At 46.8% G+C, this 18,777-nt stretch overlaps 1 protein-coding gene across 3 annotated transcripts in view; it reads right to left on the reverse strand.

Moving 5' to 3' along the window:
• DOCK1 (dedicator of cytokinesis 1) overlaps positions 1–18,777 on the reverse strand; it is a 543,465-nt gene that overhangs the window by 411,852 nt on the left and 112,836 nt on the right. For all 3 annotated transcript variants that reach the window (XM_021671705.2, XM_021671704.2, XM_064373739.1), the window contains exons 14-19: positions 18,617–18,741; positions 17,185–17,283; positions 15,527–15,599; positions 10,243–10,346; positions 9,671–9,854; positions 4,022–4,119 (exon numbers count right to left, since the gene is read on the reverse strand). In XM_021671705.2, coding sequence (XP_021527380.2) covers positions 4,022–4,119; positions 9,671–9,854; positions 10,243–10,346; positions 15,527–15,599; positions 17,185–17,283; positions 18,617–18,741 — 683 coding nt within the window. The remainder of the gene's footprint in view (positions 1–4,021; positions 4,120–9,670; positions 9,855–10,242; positions 10,347–15,526; positions 15,600–17,184; positions 17,284–18,616; positions 18,742–18,777) is intronic.

The following is an 18,777-nucleotide window of genomic DNA, read 5'->3' on the forward strand; positions in this document are numbered from 1 at the left end:
TGGGCAGAAGCCACACAGGACAGGACCCAGCTGAGTGGAAGAAAGGACCTTATACCAAATGGGATGCCCAGGCATGGAAGAGGATGGTGATTCTGAAACTGGAGGACACAGCAGCACCCCAGTTTTGAGACCAGAAGGTACTTACTTTATTCAATAGCAATACCAACATTACAGTTATAGTTGACTAAAACATACCAAATAAATACTATTGCAAAGAAGGACAAAGCATCATACATGTGATTACGAAAAAAGTTAAGAGACTTCAAAGGCATGTCACACAAAAAAGTTGGCTTCAGGTCCCACCCCATCCTCCCCTGAAAGAAACGTAGGATGGACTGACGATGGCTGTGTTGGAAGCGATGATCCATATTAGTAGAGAAGGTCAAGAAGAGGTAGAATGCCACACAACAGAACACTGGCCATAGGATGATGAAGTACTGATCTAGCATCATTACTCATTAGGGAGATGCAAAGGGAAACCACCATGAGACAGCCCTTCACACCCACCGTGAGGGCTACATTTAAAAGATGAATAACAATAACTGTGAGCAAGAACGCAGGGAAACTGTAGCCCTTGTACATTGCTGGTAGAAATGCACAATTGTGCAATGGCTCTGGAAAACAGCTTGATGATTCCTCAAAAAGTTAAACACAGATTTACCATATGACTCAATAGTTTCATTCCTAGCCATATCTCCAAACGAAAGGAAACATATGTTCACAAAATAACTTTTATACAAATATTATTCATCATCTCCAGAAAAGTAGAACCAATACAAATGTGAGTGAAGTAATGACCGGAAAGACAAGCTGTGGTCTCTCCATGCGATGGAATGTTATTCGGCCGTAAAAAGGCGAGAAGCGCTGACACTCGCTACAACGTGGATAAACCTCGAAGACACGCTGAGAGAAGCCAGATACAGAAGGCCACATAGCGTATGATCCAATGTACGTAAAATATCCAGAACAGGTAAATCCATAGAGACAGGAAGCAGATTAGTGGTTATAGGGGGAGTAAGAAGTGACTATTAACAGCTATGGGATTTCTTTTGGGGTGATCAAAGTGTTCTGAAATTCAGACAGTGGTAATAGTTGTGTAACTCTGTGAAGACACTACAGTCTTTGGAGTAAAAGGATGAATTTTATGGTATGTGAATCATATCTCAATGAAACCGTAATTTAAAGAAAAAAAAGGAAATGGGTGAGGTGACTGCACAGCAAGAAAGGCTGAGTCTGGTGTTTTGTTCAGATTGCTCCTGGACTGTGCAGCCTATTCCCCACACCCAAGGGGCCTTCCAGACCGCATGGCGGATATCAAACGACTATAGACCCAAGACGAAGGAACCAAACCACAGACCCCTGCTCGCAAAGGAGTGCCATGGAACCGCAGCAGCAGCAAGAGCCTGACCCGTCTCCTTCGGGAGAGAGGATGTCCTCCCATGCCCAGCATGAGATCTGAAACCCTTTAGGGAGTAAAATCCTCTCTGTACATGGCTGTGCCAGCCAATCCCTACTTTATACCAGAAAATGTCACATGCAAACAGTGGCAAACAAAACTAGCCTGACCAAAACGAATGCTGGATATCAAGGGCTTAATCAAGTCCTATTTGGATCTGTACCACTTTGTTACTTTCGTATCATTTTCCATCATTTTCAGGTTGTAGATTCTGTGCAAAGGTCAAAACTTGATGCCATCTGCTAACAGCCTAATGTTCCCCTGCCAACAGGCTCCCAAGTGCCAGGACCTGGCTTGTCACGGTTCAGGTAAAGTCCCTGAAGTAGACCACCTGGTCCCACCCAGACACAGGACATGGTCAGTGGCACAGAAACAGAACCACAGGGAGACGGAGCTGCAAGTATTGGGCTGCGGAGCGTCAGTGAAGCAGGGGCGGGCACCTGAAGGAGGGCCCTCACAGAGAGTCGTGAAAGGGCTTCACTTGGCACCCCACCCTTTCTCTAAGACCACGTTCAAGGGGACCAAAGTCACCATTTCCAATTTCCATCCAATTGGACAGCATATCTTTTGCTAAATACACAAATACCTTCCTCAATCTATCAAGCAATGCCATCTCTCTACTATCAGTCATCAATATGCAGAAGGGAGGTCTTGATTAAATGGAACTAAACCCATAATCTATCAGCATCCCTAAACAGCACAAAAGGACAGCCGGGCGCGGTGGTGCACGCCTGTAATCTCAACATATTGGGAGGTGGAGGCGGGCAGATCACCTGTGGTCAGGAGTTCAAGATCAGCCTGGCCAACATGGTGAAACCCCGTCTCTACTAAAAATACAAAAATTAGCCAGGTGTGGTGGTGGACACCTGTAATCCCAGCTACTCGGAAGGCTGAGACAGGAGAATTGCTTCAACCTAGGAGGCAGAGGTTGCAGTCTGCCAAGTCCAGCCTGGGCAACAAAGAGCAAAACTCCTTCTCAAAAAAAAACAAAAACAAAAACAAAAAAAACAGTGCAAAAGGAGCCCCATGCAGCCAGGAATTCCTGAAGTCCTGGCTGGCCATTAACAGCCCCGTGGCCTCAAACAAGTCAATTCAGCTCTCTAGGTTCACGGTGCATGTCAGACACACCGGCAGAGAAAAAGCACAAAATTACACGAGGTAGATAAGGGCTAGACAGTAGACAGGTCACCCAGGCTTGGGTGGTTCCAGCACATGCAGGAAGAAGGGAGAGGTGTAAAGGCCATGTCCAGGGTTGAATAATCAAATGTGAGAATATATGAGATGAGGGGAATGACGGGACAAGATAATTCTACATAACCGTGGCAACTGGTGAACAGAAATACAACTAATTCCTAATATGATACAGGGACTTGAAAATGAAAGACGACAAAATTTCATTAACTGTGTTCTTCTCAACTACGTTCACTTATTCACCTAGTTTCCATCTGAATTAGGGAATTTATAGAACGCAGGGAAGTTTAAAATGCAATTAACATTGTCCAAGCCATTGGGAGAAACCAGGACTGAGAAGATGATTAAAATTTTAAGATTAGCGAGGATATGTCTGAATGGTTATACGACGCATTCAGGAAAGTGGTGCAACTAAATTAATTTATACTGAAGTGAAGCACACTGCTGGTTAATTAAGGCCATTTTAAGCAATTAATTTTTACAGAGATAAGATCATTTCTTTCGGCAATCACCTCTCCTGGAGGGTGAGGAACTGAGGCAGCAACACACAGACCTGGCTGGAGAGTCCAGCCTATAGAACACCACATACCGGTGACCCTCTTAGCGTCCCAAGGCCAAAAACAGAACCGACTAAAAATGTAAATTCGCTTCCTCTCATACAAGGAAAAGTTGTGCCAGCTAATTATGTCGTATCTGAGAGCAGAGAAGAGTCCAATACTACAGAAAATATCAGAACCACAATCACAGAATAAAGAATTCCAGAAGCTGAATGCTCCCAGGGACCTCAGGCCATGGAATCTGACCGCCCTGCCTCATAGATAAAGATGCTGAGGCCAGGAGGGCCTGAATAAATAATTATACCCGACACTGCTGCAGAGCAGAAAACAGCCCAGACAAGCCTCTCAGTGTCGTGACCTTTCTACCACACCACAGACTTCTCCTGGTCACTTAAAGAGGATCTCAGGGAGTCCTAAGCCAGGGCCAGTAAGAATGCTGATGGCAGTAAAAAGGATCATGAGGACAGTAAAAAGACCTGAGGCTCCGCGACGGCCCTGCAGAAGGCACTGCTGTTATCCCCTGCTCAGGGAAGAGGAAGGAGGCCTAGAGTCCCCTGAACTGTAGTGAGTCCTGCAGTGAGGGCCTGTGGGAAGAGGACACAGAACCCACGATGAGGTTGATTGCAAAGCCAGTCCCCTTCAGGGTTAACCCAGACAGTCCCCCAAACCAGAAGCCAAGAAGCACTCTGTGCGCTTAGAGGTGTACGTCACTATTTTTAAAAGGGAGTATAACTAGGATCCTACACTGCCTACTTCTGTTAATATACATTAAAACAAGAAAAAAAGACCCAAAAAGTCCCTTTGGGCTCCACATTACCTTCACGACTTCACCGCCATCGACTTTCATCAGCTGCCTCAAGTTCTGCTGCAGCAGGCTGGTGTTGGAGCGCCACTTCAGCAGCCCCAGAAGGTCCACTGGAAACAGAAAACGCAAATCAGCTCTTCAGAGCAACAACTCTGCTCTGTCTCTCCTAATCATACATTACGTGAGGTTCTCTAGAAAATCTTGTGAACAGGCAAATCAACCCTATTTTAACAGATTCACCTGCTAAATATTCCATTCCTTTGTAGCAACATACTTACCACCTAGTACGGCTGAATTCATTACTCCCAACTACATTTACCATGAAATGATTTCCATGTAGCAGCTTTAAAAACGCATTTGGGAAACTAAAAAAGAACCTGTCTTGCCATTCTACAAGAAAGCGGTTTCAGAGCACGAGGCCCGAAGAGGCCTGCGCACCCCGAAATCACACCAGGCACTGGATACCAAGTGATTTGTTTTTCCTGCTCAAGAACAAGCCTCTATGTTTTTATAGATAAAATAAATGAAATAACTAACACAAATTAAAGTACTGAGTCTGCAAGGTTCGAGTTCCTGCAGCCACCGTGGCCCCGCACAGCTGAGACGTTTCACGCCTGCACTGAGTTTCCAGCCCTGACCAGACCTGGGCTTCCACAGAAGCTTGTGGTTCTTATGATTGTGTTTTGTTGCATTTTTTATAGAAAAAAAAACAAGGAATGAATATACTGGCTTTTAAAGACTCGATGTGGAAGAAGATAGTGTCCAGAAATGTTTATGTTTAAGGCATCAAGATATATATATATATATACACACACACATATATACATATAATTTTTTCTTTTTTGAGATGGAGTTTCACTCTTGCTGCCTAGGCTGGAGTGCAACAGCATGATCTCAGCTCACTGCAACCTCCCCATCCCAGGTTCAAGCAATAATCCTGTGTGAGCTTCCTGAGTAGCTAAGATTACAGTCACCTGCCACCATGCCCAGCTAATTTTTGTTTGTATTTAGTAGAGACGAAGTTTCACCATGTTGGCCAGGCTGGTCTTCAACTCCTGACCTCGGGTGATCCACCTGCCTTGGCCTCCCAAAGTGTGGGGATTACAGGCATGAGCCACCGCACCTGACCCAAGATATTCTTTAAGGTAAGAAGACAGAATCCCAAACTCCTCTAGGAAAGTATATATGCCTACCTAATTTTCACTTGAAGTTATATTAACATCCTATTACTTGAAAAAATACTATTAACGAAGTACATCTAGTTTACCATTTATGCTCATCGAGAACCAACTTCAGCTATAGAAACTGTCGTCATAAAAGAGAAAATCAAAAAACAAAACCCTAGTTAAAACATACCGAAAAAAAAAAAAAAAACTCTTATTATGACTAGAGGTAGAAATTCAGGAAATACAGATATTATAATTTCAGCATCAAACTGTATAAAAGGCATGCACACAATTAGCTCCAAAACATACATTTTTATTTATTTGACCTTCTATCCCCAAGTACAGCTGACAGTGGGAATAGTTAAAAACAGAGACAGAAAAGGAGCAGCACCTAGAGGGTGCTATGGGCGATGCCAGGGGTGGGCTTCAACACCAGCTGGGTCACTCAGCAACCACTTGGCTTTGAGCGAGTAACTTCACCTCAGTGTTCTCATCCGAAGCATGGGTACAATGTTGGCTGGTTCACAAGGTGTCTATAAGAATTAACTGACATGACATGTAGAAAGCACTTAGCAGAATGCCTAGTCCAAAGCACGCATGGAAGCGGTCATCCCAGGAGATGATGGGGAACTGAGCAATTTACTCTTTTTTTCTCTGAGACAGTCTCTCACACTGTCACCCAGGCTGGAGTGCAGGAGCACAATCATGGCTCAATGTGGCCTCTATATTCCATGCTCAAGCAATCTTCCCACCACAGCCTTCCATGTTGCTGGGACTACAGGTGCATGCCACCATTTACAGCTTATGTTTAATTTTTTGTAGAGATGGGGACTTGCCATGTTGCCCAGGCTGGTCTTAAACTCCTGGGCTCATGTGATCCTCACGCGTTGGCCTCCCAAAGTGCTGGGATTAAGGTGTGAGCCACTGCACCTGGCCAAGATGTTTTCATTTCTAATCAAAAGTCAAGTAATGGAAAAGGCTCCATCCTGCCCAGACACCTCCTGGTCCTAGGGTTAAGGGAGATTTCCATCTCACAAGAAATACCAGCATTTCCTTAACAGACACTAATAATCTGGATCTCATTCACTCAAAGTTGGTGGCACATTGTATTTTAAGTTTGAGACAAAGTCCGATTGGGCTAATGAGTAGTAAAACACTTAAGAGCAAAGGGAGTGTTGGAGGAAAACAGAGCTTGTCCAGCCCCCATGAGGCTGCCCAAGGCAGATGAGTCCCACCCCAGGCCCTCATTACTGGGACTCATGGCCCACATTCATGATTCCTTTCTCTCTAACTATACAGTCAGTTAATTGAGAAGAGGAATCACATCTTATACTTTTTCATAGCCCCCACAGCATCTAGCATAATGCTGAGGACAGAGAAGTTTAATACAAACCTCAATGAATAATTCAGCCACTGCATTTCTCTAAGTAATGGAACTTCGAGGGAACAAATCATGGTTTCAGAAAAATGATTCTCTCAAATGAGAATGTGGGAGTCGATGCTTAGATGCCATTTGGGGCAGCTCCATCTTGTACACACCTGACATGTCAGTCCCGCGAAGGGGAACAGTGGCTGGTGTGAAATGAAAGACAGATTTCCCGTCAGTCCTGGTGAGCAGCATCACACTGGAATTTCCTTGTTGCCCAGCAACAGCTGCTGCTGAGAGCAGGGTGCCCTCTCCCTCGGTCAGGGGAGGGGATTACTCTGCAGCTGGTGAGACCCAAGGAGCTTGAAGGTGAATGGAGGGATTGCCACTGCCCTCCACCTCCGGGAGATGTCCTGGTCCACAGTCCCCTTCTCCGGGGGCATGTGAGTTAAGAAGGATTCTGTGGATGGGCCTCATTACCTAACTGCAGCTCAGAGCACTGCTTTGAATGAGGAAAGATGAGCATTTCCAATAATGACTTCCAAGCATGCTTTTGGAACGTGACCCACGTATGAGATGATGGCTTCCTGCACCGTGAGCGCTGCAACACATGGCACCTACTGAAATGCTGAAGTGTGGCCCACTTGGAGATGTCACTTTTGGGTTAAATGAGGCTCTGGATGCTGTCATCTGTCAGGCAAGTGGAGCTATCAGGGCCACAGCCAGAGACTAACATGTCACAGCAGGGCATCCTTTCCACAACCAAGTCCCAAGTTGGGGCCCACACTGCTGACCACGCGATATGGTTTGGCTGTGTCCCCACTCAAGTTTTATCTTAAATTTATACATGTTGTAGGAGGGACCTGGTGGGAGGTAATTGAATGGGGGGGGGCAAGTCTTCCCCGTGCTGTTCTCATGATAGTGAATAAGTCTCATGAGATCTGATGGTTTTAGAAAGAGGCGTTCCCCTGCACGAGCTCGCTCGCTCTGTTTGCCTGCTGCCATCCATGTAAGACGTGACTTGATCCTCCTTGCCTTCCGCCACAACTGTGAGGTTTCTCCAGCCACGTGGATCTTAAATCCATTAAACCTCTTTCTTTAAATTGCCCAGTCTCAGGTATGTCTTTATCAGCAGCGTCAACATAGACTAATAAGTCACACGTTCCCCAGGCACGCCACTAGCAGGCTCCTTCTGCATTCTCTCCCTTCCCCACCACATGGCTGCATAGATCCCACCCCCAGGTAAGGCTTTTCATTTGCTCACAGAGACCACTACACAACCACAAGCTAGGACACTTCATAAATGGTTCAAGAAATGTATGCAAATGGAATACAAAAGTATCCCAATAGGCTTAAGGCACCTTTGAGAGACGTATTGCTCCCACATCAAGCAGTTTACTCATCAGACCAGCACGGGGAAAGTGTAGCCCAGAACAACAGAGTGCAAAGTGCAGAAACGGAAAGATCTAAACGCATCTGACCCAGGGCCGGCATGCTCAAACACGCAGGACACTCGGTGCACACTCCACTACAACGTCCTGCCTTCCAAAGGATGGCTTTACTTTTGTCCTCTGTTTATCCTGGTAAAGTCCAAACGATGATTGTGCCTTGGGCAAATCCAAAACTATGCCATGATTTAGGGACAACCCCCCCAGAGACACAAATCATGACAGCAACAGACATTAATAATCAAAATCCATATCGGACAGTTTAGAGGAAAAAATTGGATTTTCAAGCTCCGTTTCAAGAGAGCATAAAGTCACTCTGCACAGCTGTGATACGGCTGCATTTGGAGGATGCAATTTTTAAATGTAGGATTTCTGCTTCTTCCAGACAGAGTGAAAGCAACAACATCAGTGTGCTCTGAATAAGAAGTACCCCTGGCTGGACGGCAGTGTCGCTGGAGAAGCTGCAAGTGGTGGTGGTGCAGGCGCTCAAAGCAGACAGCTGACCGCCGCACGAGGGCATGACACCAGCTGCGGGATGAGTGATCTGCCACATTACGGCTGAGTGCTGGGGTGTGGGAGTCAGGAGGGTGTGCCTTATCCCATGCCACGAGCAGGGCTAGAAAGTGTCATTCGAACCAACTTTTAGAAATAAAGATAACTGGTAATTATCTCAGAGAGTAGCTGAGAATGGGGAAGACATAAAGAGGGAGGTGAGCTCCCATCCCTCTGCTCATGTAACCCTCACTAAGCCCTTTGAGGCAGGCACTATTCCCGTATCAACAGACAAGGAAGATAAGACTCAGAAACATGCAGAAGATCCTTGTTCAAGGGCATTCCCAGGGTTGCCACAGGGCTATGGTCATATTCCAGGTCTTCGGTCTGACTCCAAATCTCATGCATTTTTCCTTGTGCCACGCTACTTTCCTTTGGCCAAAAATCATTTTAAGAAGTAAATCCATTGCTTTATCTCCCTTTCAGAATAACACAGCTGGGCACAGTGGCTCATGCCTATAATCCCAGCACTTTGGAAGACTGAGGCAGGAGGACTGCTTGAGCCCAGGAGTTTGGGGCCAGTCTGGGCAATGAAGTGAGACCTCATCTCTACAAAAATAAAAATAGGCCAGGAGCAGTGGCTCACACCTGTAAGCCCAGCACTCTGGGAGAGCAAGGTGGGGGCACTGCTTGAACACAGGAGACTGGGACCAGCCTGGGCAATAAAGTGAGACCTCATCTCTATAAAAAATAAAAATAAAATTAGCCAAGCATGATGGTGCACACCTGTGATCCCAGCTACATGGGAAGCTGAGGTGGGAGGATTGCCTGAGCCCAGGAGATCAAGGCTACAGTGAGCTGAGATCACACCACTGCACTCCAGCCTGGGCAACAGAGCAAAATGAGACCTTTTCGGGGGGAAAAAAAAAAAAAAAGAATAACCCTTAGACCAGGTAGAAGTGTGAATTTTAGATTACGGCGAATGCCACCTTCTATGCCTTGATAGATCATCACAGCCCGATGCAATGAATGCCTCACAGGTAACATTCCTGCACCTACAGAGGATGGAGCATGGAAAAGATGGGACTGAGGCAGAACTCCCGGCAGAACTCTTTGAATGAAGTGAGAGAATGAGCCCCGCATGCTCACTCTCTCACTTCATTCAAGGTGTTTCTCGTCTCGAACGCACCGTTCTGGGTGAGTTTGGTGGAGCACACGAGCGTGGAGATCTGGAAGGAGTCCTTGCTGATGGTGCAGCTCCCGAGGCTCTGCATGCTCTTGCCCGTGGCCGAGTGGCCCTTTTCTTCCAACTCCGCCTTCGTGGAGGGCAGACTTAAGTAGGTGGCTGCGTCTTCCAGCTTCTTCGCTTCGGCCTGTGGGTTTAGTCATGCCAGAGGTCAGAGGCAAGTCACAAACAGCAGCACGCCATTCCTGCTATCCTTTGTTATCCCTAGTCCCCGTAACCACCATGATAATTGCTTTTTATATCGTGTCAAATACACATTTTAATAGTTTCCCTTATTCCTGCAGCGTAATTCATGTTCATGGCCTTTTTATATGGCAACTATTGTTACCGTGTATGTCATCTTTTCCCGTTAGGAACAACCAAAGGGCTGGTCATCGGAAATGTTCATTTACATAATTAAATGTAGCTAGATAGCAGCTTTCCCACAATGATGGGAAATGTCAGTTCCGGTCAGGAAGTCCAGAAAGGACTGGAACTGTCTATATCAGCAATACTGCACCAGTGCAACCAGTTACCTTGTAGACGATGAGGTCATGCTCTCCATCTCGCAGGGTGGTGCCATCGTATCTCATCAGCTTGACAAACGCTAGTGCAAATATTTTCTCAGATTTATCCTTCGCTGTAAAACAAAACAAAACAAAATTGATGATTGCCTTCAACTGTCGTGATAAAATAACATTATAAGATGCTATAAAGGCTACCTTTATGAAAACAATTACAAAATTGTACAAACAGGTATTAAAGTCAATCTAATAAATATATGGAGAAATGGACCACATTTACAAGTGAAAAGATTCCTATCATAAAGGGAACAGCTGTTCTCAACAAATCTGTAAATTCAAAGCCATTGTCATCAAAATCTCATAGAAGAGATTTTTCCTGGAACTTGAAATCTGATTCCAGGATAAAGGGCCAAGAAGAGCAGTATGGTCTGGAGGAATGCAGAGGAAAGCCCGACACGAGAAAGCCAGAGTAACTGCAGTGACAGTAAGAAAGGCCGTGTGCTTTTAGCCTGGGATGCCCAGACCAGCGGAAATGAACGGGGCCTGGAAACAAGGGGCCACGGCAAATGACAGAGGCCAGGAAGCGGCCATTCCACTAAGGAAACTGCGTGTCAAAACAGAAAACTAACATCGATGTCTGCCTGGCAATCTCTTCCACGTGAATCACCATTACCCACGGACTAAAGACTTCAACGTGAAATTGTGTTGCCTTTGGTGAGGAAGTTCAGCCCCCAGATAACTGTATGCGGGGCTCACTCACTTCATTCAAGTTTCTGCCAAAATGTCACCTCCTCCAAAGTGACCATGTCTTGTCCAAAAGAGCCCATTAGTCACTCAATTACCCTCTTTCCTCTCACCTGATTTAGTTTTCTTCATAATCCTTATCACTACCAGACGTGTGTGATTGTGTGTATGTATGTGTGTGTGAGAGAGAGAGAGAGACAGAGAAAGAGAGAGACAAAGACAGAGACAGAGAATCTTGTTGCTGTTTACTGTTGCTTTCATCCACTGGACCACGGAATATAAGTGACCTTTTGCTTTATTGCCATACCCCAGGACATGAGATAGTGCCTGATGCCAAACAGGTACTCAATCCATATTTGTGCCACTTCGGGAGACAGTCGACAAACAAATGAGCTCTCAGATGATATAAAAAACAAAACGCAGTGGTTTCTTAAGGGGTCTCAGTGACAATGCAGACAATCCAATTTGTCAGAAGACATCTCTCTGAGAAGCTGGACAGCACATGAGCCAAGATGTCACTGCTGCAGGAAGAAAGGGACCTGGCGCAGAGACCCTCATGTGGAAAGGTGTGGCACATACGGGGACAGAAGACCAGTGTGGCCGGCGAGCAGTAGACGGCAAGAGTCAAAGGTGGAAAAGGACTCATGAGCCGGACACATAAGGAACACGGACTGAAGAAATGGATCTGCCAGGAATTCCTCAAGTTGCAATCTGAGTGGAGCACAGAAACAGAGGCCCAGAGCTGGAGACTACCTCTACAATTACAGATTCAGGGCTTTCTTTTTACTGATGAAAGGACAGAGGTCAAAGAGGAAGAATCACACATTTACCCACACAGAGTCAGCACCTCAAAATATTTACCCTCAGATCCCACTACCCAAGATAACCTGGCTTATCATCTTTGCCTTCCTGGTGTCCAGCAGTATTTTGCACACAGCAGGTGCTCAATAAATGCTGGAAAATTAGATGGTTCCATATATGATCAACCAGCCAAAAAACACAGTAAGAAATACAAGTAAAATATATGTACCCTAGGATTCTAAAAAAAATAACTCCATAAAAGGGCACCAAAGCACATACAATATTTCAATGTTCAAATGGCAAAGAACAGAACAGTTCCTCCTAAGCTTGAGTGGACTTGGAAACAACAAAAAAGGCATGCTTCCATAAAAGTAGCCAGGGTTCAGAAGGACAGGTGACAATCACAGTCAGCAGATGGCTTCTATGGATCCCACCAGTAAGTAGCATAAATAGGGGCACCTTTTATTAACATTCTACACCTTCACATCTGAGGAATGGACGGCTTTTTATTGCATGCTCATTAGCAGCGATAATGAGGTGAATGGTTTATATGACAAGTTTACAGAACCTTAGGAACCAGAGCAGGGGTCATGTGTTCTGGAGCATGGATAGAGCTGCTCATTCTCCAGGCCATGCCACCCAACAAGCCCACTACAATCAAGGGAAACTTAACTTCTGGCCAGCCATACTTGAGAGCTGAAAGTCTGCTGGGACCTGTGGACCACGTGGTCTGGTGCACCTGGAGTTGCTAACAGGTTGCTGGAAAGGTATTACGTCAACCCACCGATATCAAACTTTCCAATCCCAAGGACAGATCCCAGGTGAGAAATCGCATCACTTGTTCCCTTTGCTAGCCTCTGTAGGGTAGCAGGTGGGGACCAGTGTGCCCTCAGCCTTTCTATCTGTTTATGCCCAAGGTATCTGCATGCAGGGCTGGCTGGGGAGGCCCCAAAGGCCACGGTCAGCGGCCGACATCCAGGCCTTCATCAGCATCCCACTTGGGATGCTCAATGTGTTTCCAAAATCCCACAAGCTGTGGCCACGGAGACTTCATTTATTATGCAAATGTGTCCTGGTATGTCGGGTGATACCATCTTGTCTATAATGAGTACTTAAAACTGACAAGAAAAACAAGGATTTTGAAATTAAAATGCTACAGGAGCTATCACTCTGCCCTAGTATAATTTATTAATTAGAGAGAACGAGCTTGTTAAAAGACGGGAGCTTGATTTTGAGACGAGTCCTCTGTGGACTCCAGAACCCTGTCCTCGCCCTGCTTCCTCTGGGGGTCTCAGGGTGATAGATGCACGGAGCCCTAGAGGGTCTGAGGCACACTGTAGCCCAACAGGCTGGCCCGCCATGCCCTCCATGTCTTGGCTGAGGACACACCTGCATACCTGTGCGTACAGCCACCCCCATTCCACCAGCACCCTCCACCTAATTCACGTGATACTCACAGGCTGCCACATTCTAGTTGGTTCTTACAAACTCATCTCAAACCTCACCTCAAACCTAAGCTCTGCAAGAGGAGAAACTCCAGCAGCTTATTGTGTATACAGTAGGAACTCAATAAAAAACAAAGGACAGAAGTGGCCTCACCATTCCCCCAAGGCATTGGAGCATAAGGCTCAGGCACAAGGACCTGGGATTGAACCAAAGCTCATCCACTGACTACTTGGGTGCCTTTCAGCCCCTGACCTGAGGGTCCCAAGCCCCAGTTTCCTCATCTGTAATGTGGGAACTGATAATATGGATACCACATGGGAATTTTGCAAGGACGAATCTAAACAGCACAGTAAACTTCTTGTGTCAGGCACATGGTAAGAGCACAGTGAACGATGGCCCACATCTGTTGACGGTTTTCGATAGTTAACATCCTGCAGCTTTGGCCACCAAGGATGTCGTGTACCATTAGCAGACCCGACATGGTCTGGGGCCTGGTGGCCTGGATCTCGCCCTGGGGCAAGGATGAGATGGCAGGGAACTGCCTTCCAAGCTGGCGGCCTTCCTGCCCCTGCTTCTCCCATTAGACATGAACCCGATGCCCTTGTAACTGAACCCCTGACCTGCGTGCACTGTTGGGACACAACAGGCGTACAGTGATGCTTTCAGCAGCTGTCAGTCCCTCTCGCCCCCTAGCCCAACAAACTACCCACCACTAGGCACCCCATGCTGCTTGAGACCCCTCTGGTCAGCCACGTCCCAGGCCATGCCCCACTGCACACACATCTGCCGTTGACAGTCATGGGCCCACAACCCAGCTCTGCAGACCTCACACACCAGGCCTCCGCAACTCCCCTGAACAGCAGCAGGCCTAAGCTTCTCGATGGTCCCACAAGGCAGTCTACACACTGTAACATCATGACCTCGCTTGTGCATTTGCTCTCCTGCAGACCCCCTATCCAGGTACACCCATCTCACATTGAAGACCCAGGACAGGCCAGACCCCAGAAACAGTCCGATGAATCAATACACCCCAGCAGCAGCAGATACAATGGAGCCCCTATCCACAGCAGGCACCATGCCAGGAGGTGGTCAGACTCCAACATGCCTGACCTTCAAGAATACCCGAGGAAGAAGGTTTTGCTTTTGTTTTTTTGAGATAGGGTCTCACTCTATTGCCCAGGCTTGAGTGCAGTGGTGCAATCATGGCTCGCTGCAACCTCTGCCTCCCGGGTTCAAGTGATTCTCCTTTCTCAGCCTCCTGAGTAGCTGAGACTACAGTACACACCACCACACCAGGATAATTGTTTTGATTTTCAGGAAAGATGGAGTCTCACTGTGTTGTTCAGGCTGGTCTCAAACTTCAGGGCTCAAGCAATCCTCCACCTTGGCCTCCTAATGTGAGCCAGTGGACCGGCCAGGAAGGTATTCTTATCCTCAAATGAAGATACAGAAGAGGCTCGTGCTTAAGCTCCTTCCAGAGCACACAGAGCCTGAAACTGCCCCTACAGTATGTTGAGACCCCCACAGGATCATCAGTCACAAAGGGTGGTCTGCCCTCCGCACCACTCTTTTCCTTTAACTGCCTGCAGCACACGAGCCTCCAGCCAACTCTCTTCGTCACTTATTGTCCCAAATATTAATATGTCTCAGTCCCCAAAGCCAAAGAAACACACACCTCAAAAGACAGAAATCATGTTTTCTTTCTGTGATACCTTAATGTCTAGCACAGGGCTCCACCTTTAGTTGACAATTAATTTAACAAAATGTGATGGAACAAACTTTGGTCATCGATAATAAATTCTTTTTGAAGGAGAGTGATTCAAATAGCAGTTTCTTTCCTCCTAAAGTCTTGGCATCATGGTCAGTATCACAGAAACGTCGATGAGAAAAGCCATCCCTGAGCTCCAGACACCAAGGGCCACCAAGAAAGACAAAAAGCATTCAAGATTTCCAATTTCAAGACAGGGGCCTTCAGAGCCCATTTGTGGGATGTATTTGTTACAGCTCGGTCACTTTTCTGATGGATGGCATGGATGGAGGACAAGTCAACATGGAAGACAGGCAAGCGAAAGAAAGAAGGGGAGCAGGAATACTGGGTAGGAGGAACTAGAGAAGGAAATTCAGATCTCCTGACATCTGCTCAAGGAGAAACAGACAAGAACGTTTCCAGGGAATAGGTTCCGGTGGGAAATGAGCCTTATTGGGTTATGATAGTAAGTTCCAGAACAACTGAGAGTGGCCTCTTGTGCTTTCCCCCAGTTCTCCCTTAAAAATCCTTGGGGTGAGAAAGTGCTTGACTACTCACAGTCCTGCGATGACCGGTGGCGGAAGGTGAACCGAAGGTGACTGCGGTTAACGTCCTCGATGGGAATGGCCACCTTCAAGAATTGAAAAAGAAGTTTCAGCACCGTTATCAGTATCGTCCAGCATTAACAGCTTTATTCAACTGGAGATATCGGGTACAACTTAAACATTTCTACACTGCAGTGGTGAAAATCCTGTACATCTAGTCCCCTATATGATTTCTCCAAACGCAAAATGCCTTTGCAAAATTTAAATAAGATCATATTGTAACAGCTGCCAAGCCAACTCTGTCACACAGCTGGATTTTTTTTCTGAATGCTCCGATCATTACTGTTAAGAGTCTGTTTTTTTTTGTTGTTGTTTGTTTGAGATGGAGTTCACTCTTGTTGCCCAGGCTGGAGTGCAATAGCGCAATCTCAGCTCATTGCAAACTCTGCCTCCTGGGTTCAAGCGATTCTCCTGCCTCAGCCTCTCTGGTAGCTGGGATTACTAACATGTGCAACCAAGCCTGGCTAATTTTGTATTTTTAGTAGAGATGGGGTTTTTCTATGTTGGTCAGGCTGGTCTCGAACTTCCAACCTCAGGTGATCTGCCCACCTCGGCCTCCCACAGTGCTGGGATTGCAGGTGTGAGGCACCACACCAAGCAAACATTCTATTTTTAAAGGTTGTTGTTTTTCTGCTGGGCATGGTGGCTCACGCCTGTAATCCCAGCACTTTGGAAGGCCGAGGAGGGCAGATCCCCTGAGGTCGGGAGTTCGAGACCAGCCTGGCCAACATGGTGAAACCCCATCTCTACTAAAAATACAAAAAAAAAAAAAAAAAATTAGCCAGGCATCATGGTGCATGCCTATATAATCCCAGCTACTTGGGAGACTGAGGCAAGAGAATTGTTTGAACCCAGGAAGCGGAGGTTGCAGTGAGCCAAGATCGCACCACTGGGCTCCAGCCTGGGTGACACAGTGAGACTCCATCTCGAAAAAAAAAAAAAGTTGCCATTTATCTTCTTAGCCCCAACCTGTAAGGGTCTCCACTCCTTCCACAGCTGTGGTGACCTGCCCACAGCTGCAGCAAGAAAGCTTTCCTGTTGTCACATTACACTCAAAGAAAACAGACCTAATACATGGTGCCTCTAAGCAAAAATTGTCACTAATTCTCACATCGAACATCTGTATTCCAGAGCCAGCCCCTAGCCTGGTTTTCAAATATTCAAGCTCTTGGCGGTGGGACGGTGTTTACTCCGTCATGGAGACGTGAGCACGCTGCATTATGAAAATGCACCAGGTCTGTGCTATAAAACAGGGTCTGACTCCCCAGCAATGACCTCCACAGGCTGGCAGCTCCATTTTTTTGTTTGGTGTAAAGACAGCATGCCACACATAAAACAGTGCTGGGAAAAGAAAGACAATAGCTATCTTGAAAAGACTCTGTCATTTATCTCCATGAAAGTCCGATTTTTATGTCCAAAAGGAGATGAGAGTAAATGTATTCTAAGAAATGCCAGTGTGGTTCCTTAGCAACCTTGAATGACTTTGTTGGGAGACACTGAGCCGGCCTAGAGCAGCTCCTGGGCTGAGGGGGATGCTAGGATGTTTCCGTGGGTTACAAATGAGCATTTCATAATCAGCGCCGTGTGATAAAATGACCATGTAAATAATACCTTAACAGTCTCAAACCAGCGCGGCTGCTTCACTTGGTAGTAAATCACAGATTTGTATTCTGAAATCGCTTCATCACCAGCACCAGGGAAAATCACATGCTTTAAAAGAAGGCATAGAGAGCTCACGTAAGACCTCACAGAGCTTGACACCATATACATTCCCCACTATATATGCGAGAGGACAGCTCCAGGAACACCAACACACCCCACCACAAAAGGAACACATTCCCAGCAAGGGAAGCACAGGTCCACCTGAAGCCAGCAGCCAGCTCTAACCCCTGTTCTCACACATTTAAGATCTTGATGGTTATGACACGTGGGGATAATGCTGACCTCCATCTCCCCAGACCCTCCGCCCCAATAACTTTAACATTAGGAAGCTAGCTGATCCATCCCATAGGTCTAGGGTAAAGGGCTATAGACTAAAAGGTGGGAACCCTGTCCTCCCGTTCTTCCAGCCATGAATACTGTTTGCTTCACTCCAACTGGAAAACCCAGCAGCAAGGGCAGCACCTATGCTTCCAGGGAGATGGGGCAGGCAGCGATGCTGGACGGGGTTCATCCAGAAAGAAAAATGTCATGCTTCTCTCAGCAACGCTGAGCCTTAGGCACAATCCCATGGGCCCAGAAAAGGCCAGTCCTCCAGCCCTGGTGTAAAGAGGCACCTCACAGGGATAGTAGCCCTGATTTGACCTCGGGTCATCGGAGGAGACAACAGCTTCTAAGTACCTCCCAGGTGGACCCTGCCAGCTGCAGTGGCCACGGAAGCAGATCTTCATGACCACCGGCAGAGTTCAGAGCTCTGGCTGTCATGGGCAGGTGCCCAGTCCCACCTCTCAGGAGCTATCTGACCCTGAGCAGTTTAATTGGTTTCTTAGGGCCTTGATTCCTTTATCTCTCAAATGGTAACAAGGGTATCTGTACTTCTAGTGTGACTGCTAGACCTTTGGGCCTTGGGTTTATGGCAGCAAATGAGACTCCATGATAAGGTTGGGCAAAGGTGGTCAAGACCACAGGGACCTGGCCGGGCGCAGTAGCTCACACCTGTAATCCCAGCACCTTGGGAGGCCAAGGCAGGCAGATCACTTGAGGTCAACATGGTGAAGCCCCATGTCTAGTAAAAAATATAAAAATTAGCCGGGCATGGTGGCACACACCTGTAGTGCTCCAACCTGGCCAAAAGAGCAAGACTCCATCCCCCCAAAAAAAAAAAAAAAAAAAGACCACAGGGACCTCCTAAGCCAGCTGCCAAGACCAGAGGACGCTAGCCCCCTGCACGCAAGCTGGAGGAAGGGAAGCAAGCCAATGCCAGCCCCAAGAAACGAAATTCCAAAGCCCCACCTGTGATGATTTCTATGCTGTGGCAGAGCCAAGGTGAGCACTTGGCAAGTGAAACCGAAACCTACAGACGAGCCCTCGCCACAGTAAATACCTCTAACCGCTTCCCATCTTCATCGTACACAGACACCGTGACCTCCACGTTCTTCGCTGTTGTTTTGCTTCCTTTATCAAAATCTCCTTGAACTAATGTTACATAGATATCATTTCGAACATCACCTGAGAAGGGAGAAATCATACATTTAAAACCAATCC

The sequence above is a fragment of the Aotus nancymaae genome, unplaced genomic scaffold (assembly GCF_030222135.1).
Source record: "Aotus nancymaae isolate 86718 unplaced genomic scaffold, 86718_ANA_hifiasm-v0.15.2.pri h1tg000010l, whole genome shotgun sequence".
Taxonomy (NCBI): domain Eukaryota; kingdom Metazoa; phylum Chordata; class Mammalia; order Primates; family Aotidae; genus Aotus; species Aotus nancymaae.